At 40.0% G+C, this 26,342-nt stretch overlaps 1 protein-coding gene across 5 annotated transcripts; it reads right to left on the reverse strand.

The window, feature by feature from the left end:
* Positions 1 to 15: 15 nt before the first annotated feature.
* On the reverse strand, positions 16 to 26,117 carry nova1 (NOVA alternative splicing regulator 1). Of its 5 annotated transcripts, none has more exons than XM_077592370.1 (5): positions 26,014 to 26,117; positions 25,532 to 25,743; positions 17,749 to 17,892; positions 9,869 to 10,035; positions 16 to 8,993 (listed from the first exon to the last, which is right to left on the reverse strand). In XM_077592370.1, the coding sequence occupies exons 2-5, from the start codon at positions 25,701 to 25,703 to the stop codon at positions 7,974 to 7,976; spliced, it is 1,503 nt and encodes a 500-aa protein (XP_077448496.1). In that variant the 5' UTR covers positions 25,704 to 25,743; positions 26,014 to 26,117; the 3' UTR covers positions 16 to 7,973. The 5 variants fall into 5 exon arrangements, with proteins under 5 accessions (XP_077448496.1, XP_077448497.1, XP_077448493.1 ...); XM_077592371.1 differs by having other exon boundaries at positions 25,532 to 25,720; positions 26,014 to 26,087; XM_077592367.1 differs by having other exon boundaries at positions 25,532 to 25,709; positions 26,014 to 26,076.
* Positions 26,118 to 26,342: the final 225 nt, after the last annotated feature.

Genomic DNA, 26,342 nt, shown 5'->3' on the forward strand with positions numbered 1-26,342 from the left:
GAAACAGAAGACAAGTGATGTTAAAATGAACATTTATAATGACTTTGTTGCCGTCGCAAAAATAATCTTTAAAAAACAATTCATTATTAACACTGAAATGCTGACTTCACTGGTAGTCCACGAGTCATAAAACACAACTCACTGAATTTCTTTTACAAACACAGTACTACAGTTACATTAAATAGTCATTACCGTTAAATCTATTTATGAATAATGTTGAAATAAAGAAGAGAATGACACTTTAAAAATCTCCCCACTCTCCTGCCTCAGTAGCTGTCTTTGTCTTCAACAGTTTTTCATCTTGAAAACATGCTGCTTCTCAAATGTTTCTTTGACAAAAGCTCAAAACAGACTGGCAGCATAACAATTGTGCCGGAGCTCGGATGTCTTAAAATTACCGTGATCTTTGTCAAGAAGGAATGGATCCACTAACCATTCCAGTGAGCTAACGTAGTGTTGAATCGGCTTACTGCCTTTTGGCTCAGTTAGAATTATTTGGCACTCACCCTGACAAAAAATAAAAAAATAAAATAAAAATAAAAGGCTTCTTACTCGTTTTCCACATTGGCACTATTAGGCATTGTACTTTAGTTTGTGAAGATAATGAGTCTGTCCATTTGAAAAGAGAAGTAAATTCTGGACTTGAAAGCCCTTCAGGTTTGTTAATTAACACATGGGGATTTTCTCACATTCTCCCTATGACAAATGAAAGAGAAAGTTCCCAAATAAAATATATAGTAATTGACCTTAAAATGATAGACATCACCTCTTTCATGTTTCAAAAGCCGAGAATTTCATTTTTCCGATGTGTAATAGTGGAGAAAAATAAATAAAATCCGATATTTCACAAGCGTAGTCAATTTTTTTTTTAATGCCATTACTAATTTAATGCGAGCATCGCAAATTGTCCCGCCTACTTGTAACAAATTGTCTACCCACTGTGCTATGTGCTGCTATAGACGAAACGAGCTTAAATGGACTCGGAAAGTGAAGCGTGCTTTGTCCTCGTCCTTCAAGGAGAAATAAGAGAGACATTGAAGGATTGAACAGGTAGAGAGAATAATAAGTGTGTGTATGCTTATTATCTTAGCTAGTTTTTACCTGTTTCAAGTGTATCAGTGTTTGTGCTGTACCGCGCCTGCCATCCGCAATGGCTGCTCTCGTAAGCATTTATTCTAACATTTTCTCCGTTATGAGGTCTAAGAAATTCGCAATTTGCATACTTCATTACTTTCTGCAACATCTTTTAATTGAAGGTCATGAAACGAGGTGTTGTCTGTCATTTTAAGTTGAATTATTATATTAACATGTATGCTGTCAGTCCATTTTTTTACTCTGAGATGTAACAACGAGAGCTAAAGTAAATTTAAAAAAACATTCACAATGTAAAATAACTTTTGCAATGTACTGGCATGCTCCCTTCTGCGTATACTTAAGCAAGTTTTAAACTCTGCTCAACGGCCAGAGAACCAGAAAAGAAACATTACACATAGCGGACAGTAAACATGGCGAAACATATCCAACAAATTCATGAGTTTTCGGGGATAAAGAAGTCAACCAAGTTCGTGGGAGGTTAAAAAGGCTCCAAGACAAAAAACAAAACAAAAATGGCCAAAGTTGATTGGCAAGAATCTTCTTTTCTCAGATGAAAGTTGTCAGAAATATTTTTAGGCAAGGGTGAAAACAGTATTGGTTGCTCATTGGACTGAAACACAAAGTGTGGTAATCGTGAAGGCTGTTTGACAGTGAGGCGCAGGTCGATGTGGTTTCTAAGGGTGGGGGCAAGAAGCCTTAAGCCAGTCTGTAGACGTAACCAGTCCTTAGCCTTCTCGCCAAAGGGCTCCAAGAAGGCCAACGAATGTCCAGGACGCATACGGAGTGAATATGCTTTTGGAATGACACAGTAATCCATTTGGCATTCAGATGGAGCAGTAAATGCAGTAGTGGAGTAATGAGGGCTGGAAGCCTAAGAGAATGACACGTAAAGATCACTCGTGTAACTCGGCCTTCAGCCTTTTACGTCTAATTAATTTCCTCCATTAGTTTATTCGTGTTGAGGTGGCAGAGAAAATCATCGTTTTGCTGGTGCTGATTATGCCTCTCAGACGTGACTACAATATCAAAAAGGCATCCCTTAGCGCCTTCAGCCCCCAGAGAATTGAAGAGATTGGCTCGATAAACAAACGTGCGTTTTCTTAATTTTTTTTTTCAGACACGGTCATCAAAGACACAAATAAAAAGACAATCCACAGATTCCTCGTGGTCTCGCACAAAGCACTCGGTGACTGACGACAAACTGAAGGGAATGAGAAGGACGATGCCTTTGTGAGAAGAAACGCATGCTGCGTCTCTAAACTCTTTCCATCATTTACCCAACAGGATAAATAAATACAAATTAGATTTGAAAAAAAAACAAAAACAACACAAGAAAGTAAATCAACATGGTTCATTTCAAACCTACTATGAAGTAATTATCAGTAAAGTGCAATTATGCAACACCAAACAAGATCATGATAACAGTGAATTGGAAATTGGGTTAAACATATCTGGTTGATGACAATGGCCATGAAAGGCCTACCTGACTATAGCTGAAATCTGACATAGATATTAACTCTACATGTTTGTGACATTCCTGCCCTGATTTTTACATTATCAACTGAAAAAAAAAATATGGTTACATTCATAGATTAGAAGTCGTTCAAGCTGTGGTTAAACAATTTAAAAAAACAGACAGGTTCAATGAGGTTTAACCTGTTATGTCTAATATCCATGTGTCTGTTATCCTTTAAAAAAAGAGGCAAAACAAGGAGCCAATTAGATTTTCACATTTGCTATTTTCCCTTTTTTTGTTTTGTTTAAACTTCTTAAACTTCTACGTATGAGACAAAATATCTTTGATGACGTCTGGAGATATCAACTTTAATCTGAGATATGAGTGCTATGTTTCTGGGCCAACATGACAATAATAAAACTCCTTTCCAACTCACAACATTAAAAACACAAGTTCATAAACATGAGGTGAGTAAACTTAAGTGCTCTACCTTTGACTGCATGCAGCGGTCTGAATGTTACGTACGAGTCAGCTCGCAAATTTTTCTCCCTTTTTTTTTTTCCTCCAAAATTTTTCTTTGATACCATGCATTAGAAGACGTGCAAAAAGATAACATCTAACTCCACAAACACATTTTTGATTGTTAATGGCTATGTTATGAATGCTTATAACATGTTATGCTTAGTCCATGCTGGCCAATAGAGAGACATTGTGACAAAAAAAAACAAAAAACAGCAGTACTTAAGCCACAGGTCAAACAAACACGCAAGGGATGCATGGAGTGTAAAACAACATGGATCCATAAAAATCACAATCTTTTACTCTTATTCTATGTAGCTATGGGATAAAACAATGCACAGACAGTTTTTTTTGTCCTTTGTTTTCCCACGTAATGTCATTGATTATCTTTTTCTGAACTTAAAAGACAGTGTTTGGTTGGCACTTGATCAGCACTTCTAAACAAGTTATTGATATCTAACAATTGATCGCACATCTACAAATTCAGAAGCTGCAGAGGTCTAGTTTGGCACAGGTTGTACTATGGAGTCTATTATTATTACTTGTATTATCTTATCCATACCGTATAGTAGCCTATACACCTCGCCGTATGCTCCCGTATTTGGGAACGTATCTCTAATCAACCGACCAGACATCTTTTCAACTAAAATATTTTGTATAGTTTACTTATCAAATAGCAGCATCTTCATAACTTACAAAAAGTACATGTAAACCTATTCATTCAAAATTTTAGTAACTTCAAATGTTCATACAACAGACATAAAACACAAAAACAGGACAACATGCTACTATATTGCTTCCAATATTCTTTACATTTTCTTACTGTCAAACTAAATAATCAGTGACAGAAATATGGACACCACCGGCTGATGAGTCATCATAATGCACAAACAAATCGCAAAGCTAATCTTAATCAGGCTTAGTTGGCACTCCCATCATCCACACGAGTATAACATAGTTCACATTGTATTGACAACGCTGGACTGCATTTAGACTACAAACTAGAATAGCTACAATAAAGTACATATAGATCATATGACATGACATATTGTATTCCACAGAAATGAATTCTAGTCATTTTCAGATAAGAGGATATGCATAAAGGATGTCATCGTTTTAGCTTTGAGGTCACAAACATTACTTCCCGACATACTTTCGTTTCACTTCGCTCTGTTTGTTTTGTTACGAGGCTGTGACATGAGTTCCGCTTGTTTGGCCGACATATGAATAATCATGAATGCTCAACCAATATCTGCTTTCATCTGGGAAAAAAAAGTCCTTTTCCACTTTTTTTTTTTCAATTTTTTTCCCCAAAATCCTATTTCTTCTTTGTTATCGATTGAATTGGACACTTGGAGATAAAATTGCTGGTTCGGTCTACTAAGTAGTGGGTGTCACAGTTTTGGAGGCAGGTGTTTTCTGTGCATTTTAGCCTTGTGAACTCTGCAGCCTGGTAAAATAGTTTGGGACCTTTTTTGACCTAGTGCATAACTCCCACCAGTAGCACGCCCAACGCCGCTCATGAGAAGACAAGACGGGAGAAAGGAGAAAGAGGGGGAGAGATTGAGAGAGAGCACGGTGTACTGTACAGAAGGAAACAACCGTAGAGAGCTATTAGGTCACAGAATGATGACAAACGGCGAAATGCGATTGGGGAAATACGATGTGGAGAGAAAGAGGAAAGTCAATGAGGTGCAGAGATACAGTATTTGGCACTGTTTTGATCAGAGGTTTGAAGAAGAGCTCCCTGCAATCAAGCAGTCCAGTTGCATTGGTAAACCCCCTTGCTTTGTGCTTATATTTTATAATATGCTTCAAACATTGGGCAGTACAATGTTCTAGTATATGACAATTCACAATTAGCCAGATTGGTATCGAGGGCTTGGTGGGCATCCGTGAAGAGAGGCCGACCCACTGTGGCAAAAGCCACATCAAATATTCACAGAGAAATTCCACTGGTTTCAAAGTATAATTCAGAATTCAAGAAAAATTGAGGCATAAAAGACGGGTTAAATTTATGCCCCGAACCGTATTTCCCGGACTATAGACCACACTTTTTTAACGTTTAGGCCGAGTCTGTGACTTATACGCAAGTACAAAATTAATGGATTTGCTGTGTTTAGTAGGGTTCTTATGTTATGCAGGCAATTTGGAATTTCTAAAAACTTTGCAAAAGAAAAGAAAAAAAACGAGAACGCCAATAGCCACAACACGAACGCAACATACAAAGAACAAAAGCTGAATCATAGTGCTAAATACACATCCGTAACATCACTTTGTCACCATCTCTGCCTTGGGCTTTTCAGAATTGGTCTTTCAGTAAAGATGATTTTATGACATGAATGGCTAATGTTTGCCGGTCAGACGTGTGTGCTCACTTCCGTTGTAAATTCGACTCATGGCTAACGACAAAAGTACCTCCGTAAATACCACAAAAGTAAGCACACGTGTACACCCGACTCGCGAAAGTTAGAGGCTGATGTCATAAAACGACCTCTACGGTACGATAACATTAGCGGCTAACCTCATACAATGATCTCTACTGGATAATTATTTCTGAAAGGCCTAAGGCAAAGATGGCCACAAAGTGATACCTACTAAAGTGTACCAGTCATTATACGCTTCTGTTGTGGTAAATTTGCATTTATTTTATGGCTATTACTGTTTTTTTTTAAACGTTTGGAATTTATGAATAGCCCGACACCTGCCGACCGTAATTCAGGCTACGATTAATTAAATAACTTAATGTTATGGTAACAAATACCTCATTTGCCTTTTGTTTTTCATTTCGTTGGTCTGTGATCAAATAAAATCCCCCTCAAAATATCTGAGCCAGATACGAGGTTGTTTCCTCTTTATCGTACATTTTCTTTGGCTAGTACGGCTTATACTCGAGTGCGATTCACAGTCCGCGAAATACGGCAAATGGTTCAAACATTCTAGATACTAATCAGCACTGTTTACAACCCTCACAGCAGCCAGGGACTATTTGGAAGATGTCTGATTTGGGGGGTACATATATTTGGGAAATGAAACATTAATTTGTGGCTCAGACCACATCCTCTAATTTAAGTGCAGTGTACCGTCCTGGCAAACGACATTAAACATTGAGGCATATATGCGTTTATGGAGATGTACCTCAGTTATTTGTCAGGTCTCGTCTGCGTGACAAAGATGTGCAGATGGAATTATATGCATACGCATCTTAGAGGTGGCAAACCAGCCTCACATCGTGTTCTTAATGTCTCACAGTGCAGTCATTATAGACTAAGAGTACTCAGGATGAACACAATGGATAGCAGCACTGAGGGAGGCCAAGGTACTCTTTGAGTGCTTAGAAATGCTCTCAAAATTTGGCCTCCCATTCTTGAGATTAACTATCATTCGTGAAAGACAAAATATTTAAGTGATGTTTTATTAAATACCTCTCCTGTGTTTGATGAGTCCCATGTTTGGGGGGATTGATCAAAAGAACTGAAAGAATCTTTTCTCTATTGATGCAAATTGGGAAGGATGGCTCACATGGAAACTGTGACCAAGCCTTCTTTTCAAGTGTCACTCGTTTTTCCCTTTTATTAGAGGATGCCTCCGAACAATATTTGGTTACCCTTGGTGTTGCAATAGTTGGTTTGTTCGCAGATATTGATTCAAATATAAAATGCTCTCGATAGTCCTCGGTTCCCCTTAGACAGAAAAGTGTCAGAGCGCAATTCTTAGAATTATGGTCGTTCTAGGGATGTGAATATATGAGAATAAGGCAAAATGTTGACAGGTACATTTTAGGCCATAACCAAATTCAGCCAAGTGGGAGCAGGAGAACTTAATGACATAATGGGGACAGTAAATGTCTAATCCTGTAGCACCAATAAAGGGTTAAACATGAATATATTTTGGGGTGTTTGTTGCCATGACTGGATCTGTTTCAATGTTTGTGCATTTGTGGGAGCGTTATGTGTTATCATGTTAAATATATATTTATACATTCCTGTGTGTCTCCTCTATCCTCTCACATGGATTATTGAGCCCGCGAACTACACACTCACACCGCGACTGTGAAGTTCCGACTGGGCTTCACGTTTACATTTCTTTCACTGCAAAACATTTGATCCCTGTAAATAAAAAATATCAATAGGCAAATACTTATTTTACATTCAGATCAACCTGCGTTGACAGGTTTAAATTGATTTTGAATTGAATTAGAATATTAATAAATAATGGCTAAAAATATAAAATACCCAAATTTAGACATTTCAATTACAGTAGTATAAGATTTCAACAAATGTCAACATAGGTATTAAGTAAATTATTTGCTTCCCGTAAACTGAGGTGGCCTCAGGTGCTTGTTGTAAAACAACTCCCCTGTAACAGGACCTTCTCCATTGTATACAAAGAGAAAGATTTGTGAAACAGCCGCTTTAGATGGCTGGAACTTCACTGGACACGCTCAACTCACCGGGAGCTGAGGTCTGCAACTGACATCAAAACCATTGAACCAAGATTCAAAACAAACAAACAAACAAACGAACAAACAAAAGAAAATCAGCAATGAGGTTTTTAGAGGAAGGTGAAACTATTTGCCTCACCCTTGATCTGCAGCTTGGCAGTGGACCAGTTCAGCTTACTCTCAGCTCCGTCGTCAGAAAGGACTCGACACAAACTTTTAAAAAACATTAGGACACGTCAGTCCTAAAACACATTCAAATATCACACACACTTGTCTTCGGTGTCTCTCCCCCCCCTGTCCTCCTCCTCCTCCTCCTCTTCCTCCTTTTTGAGCCTCTCGTTTGATTCTGAAATATTAAAACATATATTTGGACGTTTTGCTTCTTCATTGTGAACCTCCATAATTCCACTCTAGCTCTGTCCTCATCCTTCCTTTCTTTCCTTCCTCGCCTCTTTCCTTTTAACCCACTTTTTGCGGGTTGGTAGCACGTACACCTTGCTCATAGGTGATTCGCTGGCTGATCAGATACTGCGCCGCTTGTGTAGCCGCTGGCGACCCTGTTATGGTGACTTTACGGTTCCGAGTACCGGGAATGAACTCTCCCTTTTTGGAGATCTGGATGCGAGCCCCTGTTAGCTCCTGGTACTCTACCAGCGTTTTTCCTCCTTTTCCCAAAATTGCACCCACCAGATTCTCAGGTACGGCGATTTCGACCACGTCCTTGGCTCCGTCTGTCAGCTTCTCTGTCGCTAATAGGGAGGAGGCCATCAGTGGGGATGAAGCGTTTAGGTAGCCATTGGAAGCACCTGTAGCAGCTGCGAGAGAACCTAGGGAGAAACCACCAAGCCCTGTCACAGGGTGGCCGGCGCTGCCGGAGGCATCACTAGCGTAGGAGGCTAGGAGATTAGCCGCGGCGGCGGCTGCCGGGTTAGCACTAGCTGCTACCGCAGCAAGGACACCAGAGGCCGCTGCGGGGTTAAGGCCCAGGCCCAGGGTGTTGGTGTTGTAGCCGTAGCTGGCCAGTGTGTTGAGGGCCGACGTGATGGCCAGGAGGTCATTGCCGGAGAAGCTAGACATGGTAGCGGGGAAGGCACCCATTCCTGTCAAGCCGGCCTGGCCCAGAAGGCTGGAGGCAGTAGCAGCTGCCGCAGCTGCGTTAGGCATCACCTCGGCTGTGTTAGCATAGGGCGATCCGGTGGGGTTGGAGTTGGCAACTGGGCCGGAGACGTTGGAATAACTGATGTTGAGGCAGCTGCTGCTCTGAGGGTCTTCCTGGATTTTTTGTACTATGATTTCCACCGCCTTACGGTTCTGCTCGGGCTCACCACTGATTGTGACCACTCGCTCCTGTAAGTTGATGCCCTCCGGCTTCTGCGAGAGCTGCACCCATGCCCCGGACTGCTCCATCACCGCCTTGACTGTGGCTCCTCCCTTGCCAATAATGAGCCCAGCTGTGCTGTTGGGCACAATCAGTTTGGCCTGCGGAAAAATATGAATCATGTACAGTGCGTTGCAGCGGGAAATGAAAAGAGCCTTTTAACATCATAAGCAGAACAGGGAACACTCTGACAGACTCAGTCGGAGTGATGCCAGCGCTCGTTTTACTCGGCGATTTTTTAATCCTAGGGGTTTAAGCTACAGCTGTCACGGGGCTCTTGTCTTGCTATGAAAAACTGTAGGTAAAAATAACCACATAACCTCACTTTTTCCAGACCTTGCCAGCTTCTGGGTCATGGCCCAGAGAATAAGTAACAGTGGTAACTAATAAACAAGGTGAACGGGAAATGAAATGTGCCAAATACACAACACAACTAAAGTGTACACAATGATGGACGACATGACAACAAACCCAAAGACCAGACTAAAATATCTCAATTGGTCCCACGTGGGTGCCTGCAGAGTAAATCAAGATCCAGTGTCTGGTTTAAGTGTTTGTTCTAACGGAATCTGATATATGCTAATGCAAACTAAGGGATCTGTTACAAGATTTTACACTCAAACTGCCTGTTTTTCAACAGTCAGTAAACTACTGATTGGGTAAGTATGCAGCCGTTACCCATTCCTATCATGCAGGATCGAGCACAACCTTTCATCTGGCATATACTTGTTTTAAATTTGTTCTTTCCAGGGCATTTTGGTGCCAAATTTTTTGAAAAATAAGCCTTCACTTCTGTAGTGTTTACACAACCCAGAGTGACGGCCTCATATAAGCACTTTGTTGCATCCGTTTCGCTTAGACAATTAACTCTGAAATTGAAATGTTGTATTTGGATGATTTCAAGTTTGAAGGGTTGGGGTGTAAAATGTCCTTCAATTTTGGAACGATTGATGGTTTTGCTATATGGGCCACACACCTGTTTGATACGGTCAGGGTTGACTGTGGTCTGTGGTTGTAGTATGCTGACTGGTTCTGGCTTCTGTGCGCTCTGGGGCATCTCTCGGACTTTCTCGGCAATGAAATTGTGGACGCCATTGAGGGCTTCGACTGTACCCTGTATCAGACAGACACGCTCTGTTGTTCCTGCAATGACAGCGGGAGAGAATAAACAAACATGATCAATAAGCTCTGAAAGAATTCACGGTAGTAATTTGCCTAAATCTACATTTATATGAAGACTTTCTGGCAATGAAAATTGTTCCTTGACATTGCCTCGCACCCCATCAATGCAATCTACAGAGAAACAGCTGAAAGAAAGTAGCATGCTTGGTTAGTGAGTCAAAGGAGGGGGTATGTGGTGGGGGTCCACTTCAGTGATGTAACGCATTCACCACACTAACATTGAGTCTTGCCTTGGAAATCGAAGTGGCTCAAAAAGTTCTCGGGTTCTTTTTCTGCCTATATTATTCAAGAACTTATTTACATTGGTCCGGCTACAATCGGTGAGATTATACTCCCAAAATTCCACTTTTTGTCTGTACATCATTGTATCTTCTTGCATGCTTTCAAAAGGAAATAGTAGGAGTGAACCCACCCCAAGAATACCGTTTGGAGAATATTCAGCTTTGCTGTTGAACTTTACTTTACTTGAGGGAATACTGCAAGTTAGCTAATCTCTTTTAAAAAATCTCTTTCATTAACGTGGTGATCTATCCACCTTCGACTAAAAAATAAAAGCAGTGTGGTAATACCTTAAACCCACATTTTACATGATGAAATAAGAGTAGGTTTTGTTTCTTTTTTCACATTTGGACTAATTTACTTGCAAATCCAATTCCAGTGAAGTTGGGTCATTGTGTAATGAATAATACCATGGCTTTGAAATCCTTGTCAACCTGTATAAAATCAAGTGTATTAGTAGTAGGGAGCTGATCCCACAGCACATTTAGATAAATAGCCATTCACACACATCTTTGAGCAGGTTATAGTTTTAATTGAATAAAATGTTTTTTCCTATATGGGAATAAGATAGAGTGGCATCAAAATAACTACGCAAACCGGGGTGAATATACAATTTCCACACTGGAAGCCCCGATTCCAGTCCCAAAACTGTGAGGCAAATACACACATCAGATGACTTTGCTGCTGTGACATTATAATTCAAATAAAATTTAACCCAAAGGCAAATAAAAGTCCAGAACCAGAATGTGTCACAGGCAAAAAGGGTCATTGTGGCTCTACAAGCTCATGCTTCCCAATGGTTCTTTTTTAGTTAGGGTTTATTGAGGTGATGAGTTAAAAAAAGAGAAATAAAAAGTATTACCAAGAATATAATTGAACAAGCTTCTATTTGAAAGACAATCCTAACTCTGTAAATCTTCTATCACATTGCAATTTGCACTGTCGACAAAATTAAGATGAAGAACAGAACAAAGCTGCTGTAAATGAAAGGTAATCTCACCTGACCTATTAAATCATTCACTCTCACTCAAGGGTCCTCAACCACCCGTGCCACTTGGTATTAGCTACAAGAGAAATAATTATTCCAGTTCGGCACTCAAGTATGGACATCAGAAGCCAACGGGATGCTGCACCTCAGGGTTTCCAAAAAAAGATGCCCAATCTGTCAACACTGCTGCATCTAGGCACTGACTGCCCATGCACTCGTCATAAAACAAATACGGAAATTCACTTTGAATACGATTTAGAAAGATTTTTTCCCCAGCAGTGCTGCGGAGGAATCAGCACACTGTGCGGATAACCCAACACCAACGGTCAAGTGTGCTTGGCATAAAGACCCCAAAGAAGCCACTGTAACAACACTTACTTTAGTAAATTACAGCTAATAATAATACTTCTACTTTGCTCTCATTTGTTCTCACTTAACCTTTGGACAAGTTAATGCTTAGATGAATACAGTATCATCAACATCTCATCGGAGTTACTACGCTTCTTAAGAAGATTAATTGCATGTTTACATAATTTGAGTATTGGCTGTAGTTATTATGGATTATGGTCAAAATAAAAGGTCTACTACAAAGGAGTCGATTTAGGCAGCCATCCAAACACGAGGAATGCCGAATGGCAAATAAGTGGGCAAAGAATTAAATGTCTAAAGCGTTTGGAACCGCGGAGACGAACAGTTGGTGTTGTTGCACCTGCTCGTAATTTATGAAGTGATAAAGAGGCAGAGGGAAGTACTCCAAAGCAGGCTTTTAACCTAATGTGCTTTTATGTCAACTCATAAATTCTTCATTATTAGTAACATTTCCGAATGGTAAAATGCACAATTCACAGTTTTATTTAGACTGTTGCATAATAGCCACAGTTCAAAGGAATTTAAAATTCAGGGTGTTTTTTTCTAAATAAAAAACAGGGGGAATGTCCAATTAATCCGCTTAGTTTTTTCCCTTTGGTTTCCATTAGTTGGAAAAAGATATGCCACAACAAAAGCCTAATTGTTAAATAAGACAGGGTTCACCCAGTGGTGGGCCCTCAGGGTCCGCAAGGTTTATCGGCGGGCCTGAAAAATATCTGATTCATAGACTGATCCGAAATATAATATGTTCATGAATAATTATTAAATAATTCTGAATTCCGAATCATGTTCCGATTGGGTTTTCATATTGAAACATTTAATCAATCACATTTCAGATGGAGCAAGAATGAAGGCCTAGGTGTGAAATGCATGGCCCGCCACTGGGTTCACCACACTGTGAATGAATATAAAAACACATTTGTTTGCTTAATATACCTAATCACCTTTTTCCTGTTGACATGAAAGCAAAAATAATATAATCGGGCATTGGCTCCAGTAATTTTGAGTGAAGCCATGTTCGAATCAGAGCAATGCCTAAGCTGCCAAATGACAGTCATCATCTAAAGCCATGCTTCCAATGTTATCATAGATGAGATGCCTTCAAGACATACAAACATCTGACCATCTACCATTGAGATTCCAACATCTAAATTACTACTCAGATTTCGATTGCAGACTCTCACTATAGGTGACTTCACATTAACTACTGTGGGCTATACTATAAATATCGCAAGAAATACTTCAAGTCTTGAATTGCAGACACTTTGTTGGCACCAATTCAGAAATATTCCTGGTAGTAGACCTCCCATTTCCTTAGCTTTGTCAAAGATACCAGTGACTTTCAAGGTCTCCAATCTTGATCTTGAATGAACAGTTGTAATTCTTCTGCTTATTTGCTTAAGCTCTTTACGGCCAAGAACGTACTGCTGTTTCAACTTGAAACCTACTTTTTGATTTTTTTTCACGAGATGCCACCTATTACTCCTACTTTTTCGTTGCACTCTAAGTGTCCAAGTCATTTACACCGTAAATTAAAGAGTGTTGAGGTGGTAATGAGACATTTTGCAAACAAGTTAGGTATTCCTGGTGGCTGAGTAATTAGGGTGTCGGCTTCACAGTTCTGGGGACGCAGGTTTGATCGTGGAGTTTGTATGTTTGCCCCAGGCTTGCGTGGGTTTTCTCTGGGTTCTCCAGTTTCCTCCCGCATTCCAGCAGCAAGTGCTTGTTTGAACTGCCTGTATAACATGTTCCACAAGTTAAGATAAAAGTTAGCCTATCTTACTAGGATAGAGGATTAGCGACTGCCCAGAATTTCGCATTAATGTAAGTCATTTGATGATGATGGTCATGTTATTTCAAACATTCGCGACACGTGAAGACGACAGTGTTTATGGACTTAAATACGATCTCTTCGGGACAAATCAGTAACTTTCTGGTGCTGAACAAAAACACAAGCTAATTGAGTTAAAATAGTTTACTGTTGGGTCCCTTACCACTTTGTCTGCACAGAGTGACTGAACAAATAATATGAGTGGATCAGGACACACTGTATTTGATCAGACGTCTTTGTTTGTTCTGCATCAATTCATAATTGAACATGAATCATTTAAAAAAAAATCTAAACCAGACCATGAAAATATATACTTGACATTATGCATAATGTACACCACATATACTACAAGCTTAATGTCACCAACAATCACAAGTTTTTGTCCTCGAACCAGATGTGTCTTGTTTTCTTTCAGACTACTTGAAAGGTAAAGAGCTAAGCTAAACATTATCTTAATGTTCCTGTAAATTATATTTCAGATCTTGTCATTTTTATTGTGTTGAGTGACCTGGTTGCCATGCGATACGAAGGCTCAACACAACCAGTTGCTTCTCTATTTGTGTCCAACAGCAGTGCAAGCTTCAGGTTGCTTCCTAATCACCTCTCATTCAATTTCACAAAACAGTTACTTGTCCATGGCTCGACCTTTGGTGATGTCGAACATTCAAAAGGTTTTTTGAGCATAAATATTGAATATTAACATTTACAATTGACAAAACGGACTAATTTCTAAGCAGAACTGTTAAGAAAAGTTATTCAAAACCCACCTCTCACCAAAGACGAATCATTTAGAGATGTCTGCCAATATTTGGTTGGATAGTAAATTTATATAATGGCATTTTGTTTTCTATAAAATCACAACTTATAACAATCTAACACATAGGTGTCATAACCAGCCCTCAATAGCCGCAGTAGGTGCGAGTTTTCATTCCACCAGATAAAAGCGGATATATTTTTTAAAATCTGGTATCTTAAAAGTGTAATCAGATGATTGCAGTCGGGTGCTGCTTGTTTCAGAAGAAACCTTATTGGTTAAACTGTATGTGGTAGATCAGTGGGAAGAAAAACCTGCACCCACTGCAGGCGGGTCTTTGTGGAATAGTTTGGAGACCCCGATCTAACATGTTACTGATTTCGCCAAAAGAGGTTAATCAGTTTTTTGGTTTGAATCAAATTTGTGAATTGCCACATATCTCTCATCTCAGAGAGAGATTAAACGTGGCGATGTGAATCACTGAGTTTAAGTGGGTGTATGCGTGGCTCGCAATGTGAGTGGGTGCATGTATGCAAGAACAGTGTGCTACATAAATGGGGGAGCGAGAAATTTGTTATGGCGAAAGTTGATATGGGGAAAATAAAGTAAGTCATTCCATGTTTTACTTTGTGAGTGAAATGTATTCAACTACTGGGTGAGACTAGTTTCGTAAATCGGAACGGTCATTTGCATATCAAAGTGTTTCGTAACCTGAAAATTTTGTATTTAAAGGCAAAAGAGGTATCACTGTATTCATTCATTTCATTTTCATTATCCTCATAAGGTTCACGTGGGTGCAGGAGCCTAGGCGCGATACACCCTAAATTGGTACCAGCCAATCACGGGGCACAAGGAGACGGACAAGCATTCATGCAACCTAGGGGCAATTTAGAGTGTTCAACCAGCCTAGGATGCATGTTTTTGGGATGTGGGAGGAAACCAGAGTACCTGGAGAAAACTCAACGCAGGCCCGGGGGGAACAGGCAAACTACACACGGGAAGGTCGGAACCCACCGAAGATTGAACCCCCGATCTCGGAACTGAGAGGTGGGCATGCTAATAACTCTGCTACTGGGCCGCGACATCCGAACTACAACTAGGAACCAAATCTGATAGAAATACAGAGTGAAAGGGAAAGAAAGAGGAAACTTGGCTTATGTTGGAGTAGTTTGAGTACAGCTGAGAGAGGGGTCATGTCTCCCGAGAGAGATTGAAACAGGCTATTTCTGGAATGGCCGGCCCGTCTCCTCTCACATACAATCATGCATCAACCCCGTTCCTCACCATCTCTACTAACTCTTGTCTGCCATCGACACCGAGGCCTAATTTTACAGTCCCCATCAGGACTTTTTTGAACACTCACATCAATGATGCTCATGTTCACGGATGGAAGGTGCGAGGTAAGCCTGGTGGGAGTCGCAGAGAGCCATGCAGGAGAAAATGGCTGCACTGCTTGTTGTCCCCTCATTTCTTCCGCGAGACATTTTGCTGGTGTTGGAGTGTGCTCACAACGCCGCAGGAAGACAAATGAGGGTGTGAACTGTGTGTAATGGTATTAGCATGCGACATCAGCAGAAATGCTAAGTGACTTATTACCAAAGGTAAACCAAGTGGAGGAAACATCTGTTATGTCAAAACTACAAACAATCACACATTGAACATAAAAATAAAAAAGTGACAATTGTTTTGTCCCTCTATATTGCCTATTCTGCATGTCTGGATTATGTTTCATATTACTTGTGTGAGCCAGGACAAGCACCCAATCAAACCCTTGCCAGCACTCTATCCATCAATCGTGTCACTCATCACAATTATGAGATGAGCAGCAATGCTGCAGAGCAGGTGGTGGTCCATTGCCATGTGTAAAATGAAAAGAAAGTCAAACCTCGTCCCTTCAACCACACAAATTGGTCATAATCGTTAATTAGGTATCATTAAAATACATTTCCGTACACCTACAGATGTTTTTATCTTCAAATGTTCACCCCTAGGCTTAGTGGAGAAAGTATTTTAAAAATGCTTGCATTTAACTGAAAAACTAATTTGCATTTATGCAAGTAAAATGGGTCACAACTACCCGCACCATACTGCTGTGTTGTCATATTTCTGTTCAATAAATGTCTGACTAATTTTTTCATCAATAAACAGTCACGCTTGACTGTTAATTATTTTTATGTAGAAAATGATGATTTAGGTCAGGGGTGTCAGACTCGGGTTGGTTCGCGGGCCGCTTTAACGTCAACTTGATTTCATGTGGGCCGGACCATTTTAGATATAATATTTAGATTTTTTTAATATAAATGGATTAAAATCCCTGAATATTCAGTTTTTTATAGATCTAAAACAATGTTTATTTTATATATTTTTAGATTTTACAAAATGATTTTTGAACTAAAAACACAGAAAAAATGGATTAAATATTACAATTATTGATTTAAAAGGGGGAAAATCAGGAAATGTAATATACATCTATACTCTTCATTTTAATTTGATCCTAAAACAGAAAGTCGGCACTTGTGATTTACTTTCCCGGGCCACACAAAATGATGCGGCGGGCCATATTTGGCCCCCGGGCCGCCACTTTGACAATGTGATTTAGGTGCATAATCTGTCTAAACAAGTCTTTACGTTTCTGAGTTTGTATTCATTTTGTTCAAATCATCTTTTTTTGAGTTGCACCACATACTTTAAATTCAAAGCAATAATTGAATTCCAGATTTTGACAACACAGAGGACACTGCAACACAGAAACGATATACTTTTGATTGCATGCGTTCTATGAACATCTGGCCCTGATATGCAACAGATGTTATTTATTTGTTTAAATAATGAATGTATTTATTTTTTGCAGTTTGAAGGATCCCCTGAGGCATAAAGGACAAACAAAGATTTCTCTAGGGTATTTGTGTATAGGAAAAAAATAGAGCATCCTGCTCCACTTGTTGCAAAGTCTATGATTCACTGAATACTCCACAACCCTCAATTTCTTTTTCATTTCATTTTTAGAAGCCCTGATTACTGAATTGAAAAAAACCCATTAAAATATATATATATATATATATATATATATATATATATATATATATATATATATATATATATATATATATATATATATATATATATATATATATATATATATATATATATATATATATATATATATATATATATACACATATATATATATACATATATATACTACGGGTGTGCATGATTGTGCAGGTACTTTTTATAATATTTCAGTCATGTACTTCTTCTAAACAATGTTTAGAGTTGACAAATTCCAGGTTGAACATGTGAGGGTTTGTAAATTATTAATCTTGGTCTCACTTTTTACATTACAAACATCTGGAAGGATTCTGAAGACTTTAAAGGATTCTAATAGGCCTGTAATGGCACTGTCTCTTTTCTTTTTTATCGTTTTCATCAAAAATATGGATGACCTCTTACCTGGGTAGAAATCTTTGGATTTCGACAGCTTAATGGTGGCACCCGTCTCTTTCTGTAGTTGTACAATGGTTTGGCCGCCCTTGCCAATTATAGAGCCGGCTGCATAGCTAGGAATCAGCACCTTCAGGAAGTATTCACCCTCCTCTGTGAGAGAGAGAAAGAATGTAAAAAAATGGTCTCATCTTATATAAGTGCTCTGCATGATTATCATAGACATTAGGGTCAATGTCATCATAGTAGCTATGGTGCCAACTAAAGGTTAATTTGATGTCAAGTGGGGTAGTAGTCCAGTAAAATCATGGAATAACGCTGATATAAACTATCATTCATTCATTCTAGTGATTGACCAATATGGATTTTTCAGGACGGATACCGATTATTAGTAGTCAGAAGAGTCAATATTTGGAGCCGGTATTCGTGCGCAGTAAAAATGTAAAAAAATAATTAAGGTAAGCCCTGAACCTCATAGAACTTTATTAAATCACACACACATGTAAGGGGTGCGGGGGCTGCCAGACAACACCCTAGACTGGTCGCCAATCAGCCATAGGCCACACAGACAGGTGAGGACATTTATAGCATATTTGACACACATAAAACTAATTCACAGCTATTTCCTTCCACCTCCTGCATGTTCCTAAGACAAATTGTGAAAACATTTTTCAGTAAAAATAATTCAAAATATGTAAATGTAATCACCGCCTATGTAAACCAAAAATACTGAGCATTTAGCTTATGAAAATGCATGTATAATAATACAATTTCACCAAACCTAAAATATATTTCATATTTGTTTTACCTTTCACAAACCCAAAGATTCACAAAACATGAGTGAATTGGGGTTGTGAGATGAATCAGACGATGTTCCGTCACAGGAACCTCTAAACGCACCCTGCGCAACAATGGTGTCTTATGTATTGTAACATCTCACGAGACACTGAACAGGAGATAAGTTGCTCATTGATAACAATAGCTTTCATTTGCACAAAGGATGTCAATCATCCAGTTCATGACTGTGAAAAAATACAGATTCTTCGGACAACATTACAATATTAGCCAAAATAGACGACCGAATGACACCATTCAAATGCCTTCTACCTAGACTCGTCACTTGTCAATTACTACAGTACATATCGACTTATTGTCTGATATGGATAAACTACTGTTGGCCGTTTCATATACTGATTTATTGTCCGATATGTACAAAATAGCCATGGATTTTTGTTCTTCAGGGCGCGATAAATTACACAGATGGTGTGATACTGCACATTTTGTCATCATCTATCTGGTCCCAGCAACTATAGGGCCAGCATTGCCTATACAGGACAAAATTATACATTTAAGGTAGATGGTTCATCAAATAGCTAAATCTTGTTTCATTAAAAATAAATGAAACATAATTTGGGGACATAACTCCTATCCATTATGACGATGCTGATTGTGGTATTACGTTTACATTAATTTCGAGTTGGTAATGTTTAACCAATCCATATGTCGATACAGAGCCATGTGCCATCACATCCATAGGGGCAATTATTAAAAAATTATAAAATAAAAAACGAACTTAACTGTCGAAATGTCAAACACAACCTCTTGGCTTTCTCAATAAATAACACTTTTGGAGTTGTACACATTCAAGGCCTTACACATAAGTCAGAAATGATCAAACTCAATATAAACCTAATCCCATTTTCATCAATATTCTCTATGCGGACCGGTGTAAATCCTCCAAGGGACAGTTTTTGGCCCAGAGGTCGTATGCTTGACAAAATAAAAAAGCTTTACAATTGTGTCGACTCAGGAACACCTCTATAGTCAAATAGAACACTCTAGCTTCAGTACCTCAAATATTAACATTCATATGAGGCTAGTGATTGTATGCTCTTTCCTGTCCTACATTTTTTTCCAAAGGATGATGACCTGCTTTTTGGACTGCAAAAACCTAATTTAAGCAGTTTTCAAGGGTTTTTTGGGGAGGGCACGCTGTGTCTAAATGCAACGCCGTACCAATGTCACTGACAATTAAGCATTATAAAAGACGGATAGAAACATTTTCAATGCAATCCATGAATTATAAGAAATCGTAAGAGGACTGAAACGCAGCCAAGCCCACAAATTAGTTTCTATTACTTCAATTTTGAAAGGGGGTTAGTTTGACAACTGCCAAATGTGTTACTCCCTTTTAGCTGTTCAAATATAGCCTTAATAGTAAGTAATTGAGCGAGAAGCATCTGCTGCAAATGATGTCCTGCTCATCATGAGTATGCTAAATTCATATTGACCTTGAATATAAATAAAAAGGGAGTCTAGCGAAGCATACGGCAATTTAGCGTGAGGCTAATGACAAATGAAAAGAAAAATGTTCAGATGATGTCATACAAAAGCGTGTACTTCACTGGTTCGGTCCTCCTGGTATGGAGCGCTGTTACAAATGCTCACCCCTGCATCCTGATTCCAATGCAGTGACGTCATGTTAAATCTTGCTCGGTTGCCTCAAGGGTGACGCCACTCAAGTGGGCTGAGACGTAAAGGACACCGAGCATGTTTTTGCTTACAGTTTTTACTTTAATACATGATTATTTACCCCATAATATGACAAAAGAGAATTCATTGTGGTAGGAGAAAGCTGAATGGATAAGAAGGAGGGTCCATATGCGTGAAACCAACCTGTTGCCCCATAATTGTGTGCATTTTCGGGTTAATGTGAAGACCCTTGCTTTTTAACGTAAAGGAAGTGCACAGCCTAAATGTTAGCCCCTCTCCGGTTTGCATTAATATGCCACTCATGTTCCATTCAGACACTGTTTTGAGTGCACCACCCTTAATGAAAGGTTCTAGCAAACAGATAGACTAATATGTGACAGTTCATAGAATCACGGCGACATTGCAAATTTCCGCTACACCATGTCAGACGATGAAATTGCAAAAACTTGTCAACTGACCAGGGACTCCAAGATGATTATTATAGACGAAACAGCCGAAAAAAACGCTAATTGCATTTTTCCGCAGAGGCCATGGCCTGATCTTTGGGTTTTAATGATGTGTACAGGTAATCTGTTCTTCCTTCGCAATCCTCACAATGGAAAATAATGAAATGACCTTGGTGAAAAAAAGAAAGATCATGCATGATCAACATGGTTGTTGTCAAGCATTTGAACCATCGACTATTAGCTCATCCCAGCCTCCCAAGAATTCGAGTTGAATTACGCCGGTTGCAGAATCCAAATATCGAAAGACCTGTTGTTGACAGACAAGCCCAAACCCACTGCGTAACTTTCAGTTTATCATCAAGTAAAGCCAGAGGGAGTGAGGAAACCACGACGCTTCCCTCTATCACCCTTGCAGCCATGTTTGCAGTCATTAGTCAATAATTAATTCCAACCTAGTGTGTGAGATCACAGTAACAGGTTTTAATGGCATCATGTGCTAGAGTAAACACAGCAATCTGTTGCTGCAATCCGCCAGGGAAGTCAAACAGTGGGGTACATTGGGATGCTGAGCTAGTGGGGTGTTAGTTCAAGCCCATTTTTACAATAGTGGGATGTTGGCTTGGAGAAGATGCTGAGGCAAATATATTTAGTTAAAGTCATCCAAGGGGGGTGGGTCAGGAAGAGATGCCTTATGACTGACTGACCACGCTTTTTCCACGCTACCAGTAGTCGTTGTGCATTTCAATAGATTAACCTGCCGCTGAAGGGAGGCAAGGACGGCGCAACCAAAATGACTGAAGTGTACAAGGCGGCATGTCTCTAGGAAGATTAAATTCAACAAGTCAGTGAAAAAGACTTTGGACGCTTACCCATTCTGAGATCTGATGCTTCCAAAGTCCCGTGTCAGATCGCCATCAATGCCGGGGCACAATCTTTGAAGGGGATCTTAAAATTAGCCTCGGCATAGGTGCGACCATAGTGTTGAGGAATGCGGCCAGCGGACCTTTTTCACTGAGGTCTTTTTCATCGGCGGGTGGAGAAAAAAGACGATTTCACCGCAGCGTCCGAGCCATGTCTGCAGCTGGCCACAGCCTCAATTGTCTGCGAAAATGCTAATGCAGACTCTCAGTGTTTTCAGTGAAAGACGGCGCGTATTGTTCGAGCCTGCATCGGTGTGAAGGCGGAGGGGGGGCGGTGGGGGGGCTTCCCTGCCGCATCACCCTTTTCACTGCTCTCATCCATATTCATCGAGTGGTCTGTCCATCTGCGGCAGCACGCCGGAATGACATTCCCCTCGGCCAATGGCGCGCCTTTTTTCCCAAACACGTCATGTCCCCACCCCCCAAAGCCAGTCCCCAAAAATTTAATTTTCTTCTCCTACTCCGCCTCTTTTGACGCAGCACTATAAAGTATGGCAGTCCCTTTACTCACTTTTTTTGGCGGAAACTGACAAGGTGAAGCATTTGGGGGGAGCGCTTAAGAAGTGACTCGAGGGGGCATGTGGCGTGACCTTCAAAGGTGAATGAATCGCCGTATTGATAATACGGGCAGATGATGAAGGATGTGGAGAAGGAGTGATCGGAGACAGCGTGCCGTACGCCACCCACTCGCCCCCACCCCCAGTACCTTGGACGGCCATGTTTGAGAGGGCGGAGGGGCTCATCAACCATTGCAAATGGCAGTGCCGCAGAATGGTGGAGGGGGGTGATGAAGCCAATCACTACGCCTATAAATCCCACAGAGAGTGGTATCTTAAGAGACTGCAACGCGCGTGTCGTTTAAGTTCCTGCGTGTCGAGCGTCATTTAAGAGAACGTTCCGGGGAAAACGACACGAATCCAAAAAAATCAAGGCCTAATATTGCTCTTAGAGCCTTCCAGAATATTCGAACCGTGTCATACTGAGTGTATATAGACACAGCTTCCCATAGACCCCATCTATGTCTCACTTTGCTCTATCTTTCTTCCTATCCCTCCTCTCATTCTCTCTTTCACTGCCACCTGGCAAATTCACAGTCCGCTCACGTCACATCGCGCTGCAAGGGCACCTGTGTCCTTCCCACCCAAAAATCTAAAGAGAAAAAAAAGGAACATCACACAATCCTGTGCCAACCCCTCCATTAGCAACAATAGATTACCACCTCTAATCCTAAAATCAAGATTTTGTCCATTTGTGCCGCACATGCTTGCCAAGCAACAGAGGGTCGGCGAATCGGTTATTGGAAATAAATGAAATATGTTCCATTTGAAAACAGAAGTGATGATAAAAGCGGGATCTGCCTCATTCAGTATGTGTGTGTGTGTCCGTATAGCTTCCAGAGCACGACGAGGGGGGTTCAGCTCTAAGAGCACAGGCTTTCTTTTCTTTGTTACAACTGACAGTCATGTTAATGATCACTCCGCTACAAAGAACATGATCAATATCAGATGCGGACAAGAGGTTGTGATTATAGTGGTGGCTCAGAAAGACGAGCTCAAATTTTAGGATGTAATAATAATGAACTCCACAGTCCAGCCTCTATGGGGAAAACATGTTTAGTAAGCCCTCAAAACATGCATAAAATTAAATCACATTACACAGCCGTGCATTTATTATAAATAGCAGCAATTTAAAAACTCGGTTGTTTTGGCTCTGAGAGCTGTTTTTGAAAATGTTTGAGCATGGGACCAAAACTGATATCAGTGATTGTATGCATTTTTGTGTTGATGTGGAGACATCATGTTTTTTTTTCTCCAAAATTGATATCAGTGATTGTATGCATTTTTGTGTTGATGTGGAGACATCATGTTTTTTTCTCCATGGCTTACCTAATTCTATTTTGTTACTACCTTTATTTTCAGATGTCTAGCCCCTACTCTTTTCCCACATTTTGAACCGGCTAATTTAGGACAGTTTTCTTGTCAAAAATGGTAAATTATTTCTGAGTGTGTATTACAACCCGAAAATTACAGTGCATGCACAAAACTAGCAAGTATAATTTTTAAAATCATAAGTGTTAAAACAAACCTTGCAGTCTTGCCTCTTTCAGAAAACATCGTATGAGAATAACTAAATAAACAAATAAATATTTTATTGTATGTTAAATATATGGCTGCAGCGTTTTTTTCCCGTTTTTTTTAAGAAAATGATAATCATGTAGTTAAAAAACCTGGCATAATTGAGGAAAAGTATATCATCTATTTATAATATTTATAATGCTTTTACATATAAAATATTCAGGTTCTGAAAATCTTTGATGGGGAAACCTTATGTTCCAAGATACAAAAAACAGTCTAACTTACTAAACATAAAAAGTAGTGGTAGAGTTGCTGAACCCCATTAACTAGAAGAAGAAGATGCCGAAACTGAGTTTAGCCTTGCGAAAGTATTCAGGCCACCTTGAATTTTTCAACCTTTTGCCACATTTCAGGCTTCAAACATAAAAATGTAACATATCGTTTTGCATTATGGCCAAAAGGTTAGATTTTGCTTTCATGTGACCTCCTCCTTCCACAGTCTGGTGCGTCTCCCACGTGGTTTGTGGCAAACTTTAAGTGAAACTTTTCTCATTGATATCTTTGAGAAATGGCTTTCTTCTTCCCACTCTTCAATAATAGCCAGATTTGTGCCGTGTATGACTGATTGTTGTCCTATGGACAGACTCTCCCACCTCAGCTGTAGATCTCTCCAGTTCATCCAGAGTGATCATGGAGCTCTTGGCTGGATCAGTCTTTTGGTCGAGGTGGGGGTGACATTTTGGTAGATCTGGTACTGATTCCATTTCAATATGATTGCTTGCACAGTGCTCCTTCAGATATTTAAAGCTTGGGAAATGTTTTTGTATCCAAATACGGCTTTTAACTTCTCCACAACAGTATCTCGGACCCACCTGGTGTGTTCCTTGGTCTTCATGATGTTCTCTGCACTTCAAACAGAACCCTGATACTATCACAGAGCAGGTGCATTTATACAGAGAAATGAATATATAAAGGTGGATACAAAGAGATCCTCACTGAACTTCTGGCGTGAGTTTGCTGCACTGAAAGTAAAGGCGACAATTTTTTTCTTCTTTTTTTTTAAGTTTCAAATATCCAATACATTTTCTTCCACTTCACGATTGCGGCCCACTTCTTGTTGATTCTTGACAAAAACTTTACATTTGTTTATCTTTATGTCTGAAGCCTGAAATGTGGTGAAAGGTTGAAAAGTTCAAGGGGTTGAATACATATGTATATGAATTCATCCCCTAAACCACTAATCCTCATAAGTGTCACGGGGGTGCTTGATCCTACCCCAGCTAACGACGGGCAGCAGGCAGGGGACACCTTGCATCGGTTAACTTTTGAATAGTAGTCCACAGTAGTGACTAAAGTCCCTGGGAGTTAAATCTATTTTCTTTCTGTAGTCAAGCACACATTTAACTGCACTCAACTGACTCTTGTCATTATTACCAACTGTTTTATTTTAACACCATGAATTGAATGAATGAAGTTTGTCAAGAATATATATATTTTTTAAAGTATCTTTCCACTCATTGGAGCATTTTATTTCGAAACAGATGCTTGAAATGCTCATCTCCTTTGCTTCTTTGTTAAGACCCTGAATAGCCCCTAAACGAGAAAAGCAGGGAGGGTAACAACCTGCCATAAAGGGGCCACTGTGTATTGAAGTAAACCCCCATGACACAGCGAGTTAAAAAAAAACGGAAAAAACGCCAATTGCACAGGTGCAGCTCACCAGGGGATTGAACACAGATGCAGTTAATTCACGCGATAATGATAAAAAAATGGTTTCCCAACGTTGGTATGATAGAGGGCGAATTTCGATGGAACGAACCGCTTGTTAATGGGTCCTTTTTTTTTATTAAATTCTTACCTACAGTGTTGGTGCGCTTGATACAGCTGGTCTCCTCCGCCGGAGTTTCCAGCGGTCGCTTACGGGAGTCGGAGTTGTCCACCTCCAAGTGGCTTGGCTGCATGTTATGGAGGTTTCCCGTTGAGTAGATTCCGTTGTGGTCCATTGCTGCTTCACCACCACCGGCCATCATCTTTCCCTTCGCCGGAGCTGGAGATTAATTTGTGCTAGTCCTTCACACACAAACACACCCACACACTCACACACAGCGCCCTCACCCCGAGTAGCTCATAGCCGGATAACGCGCACCGACAATTGGACAAGTTTTGGGGGCTCTTGCGCAGCTAAAATTAAATTCCATTTAAGTGAAAGGTATACTACGAAAGCACGTTACGTATTCTTGAAAATATCAGTCCGTCCCACTCATGAGCCCCATAACAAAATACATTAGTCTTAGTCTATTGAGAGAAACAGGCTTGACGCTGAAAAAAATGTAGTTTTACCTCGTTTTTAAGCCATTTTGTTTGGTCTGCTGTGATAAGCGGTGCTCTTGTTATTGTTGTCATTTGAAGAGCGGGAACATGGAGTTGGAGAGCTCGAGAAGAACCATAGTGCCCCTGACCGGCCAAACGGGACGATCACACAATTGGACATTTCATAGCGTACAAATTCATTCATTCATTTTTTTTTAAACCGCCTATCCTCACAAGAATTGCGGGGGGTGCCGGAGATGGACAACCATTCACGCTCACGCTCACACCTGGGGGCAATTTAGAGTGTTCAAACCAGCTTACCATGCATTTTTTGGGGGTGAAAAAAACCAGAGTACCCA

The sequence above is a fragment of the Stigmatopora argus genome, chromosome 22 (genome assembly GCF_051989625.1).
Source record: "Stigmatopora argus isolate UIUO_Sarg chromosome 22, RoL_Sarg_1.0, whole genome shotgun sequence".
NCBI classification, from domain to species: domain Eukaryota; kingdom Metazoa; phylum Chordata; class Actinopteri; order Syngnathiformes; family Syngnathidae; genus Stigmatopora; species Stigmatopora argus.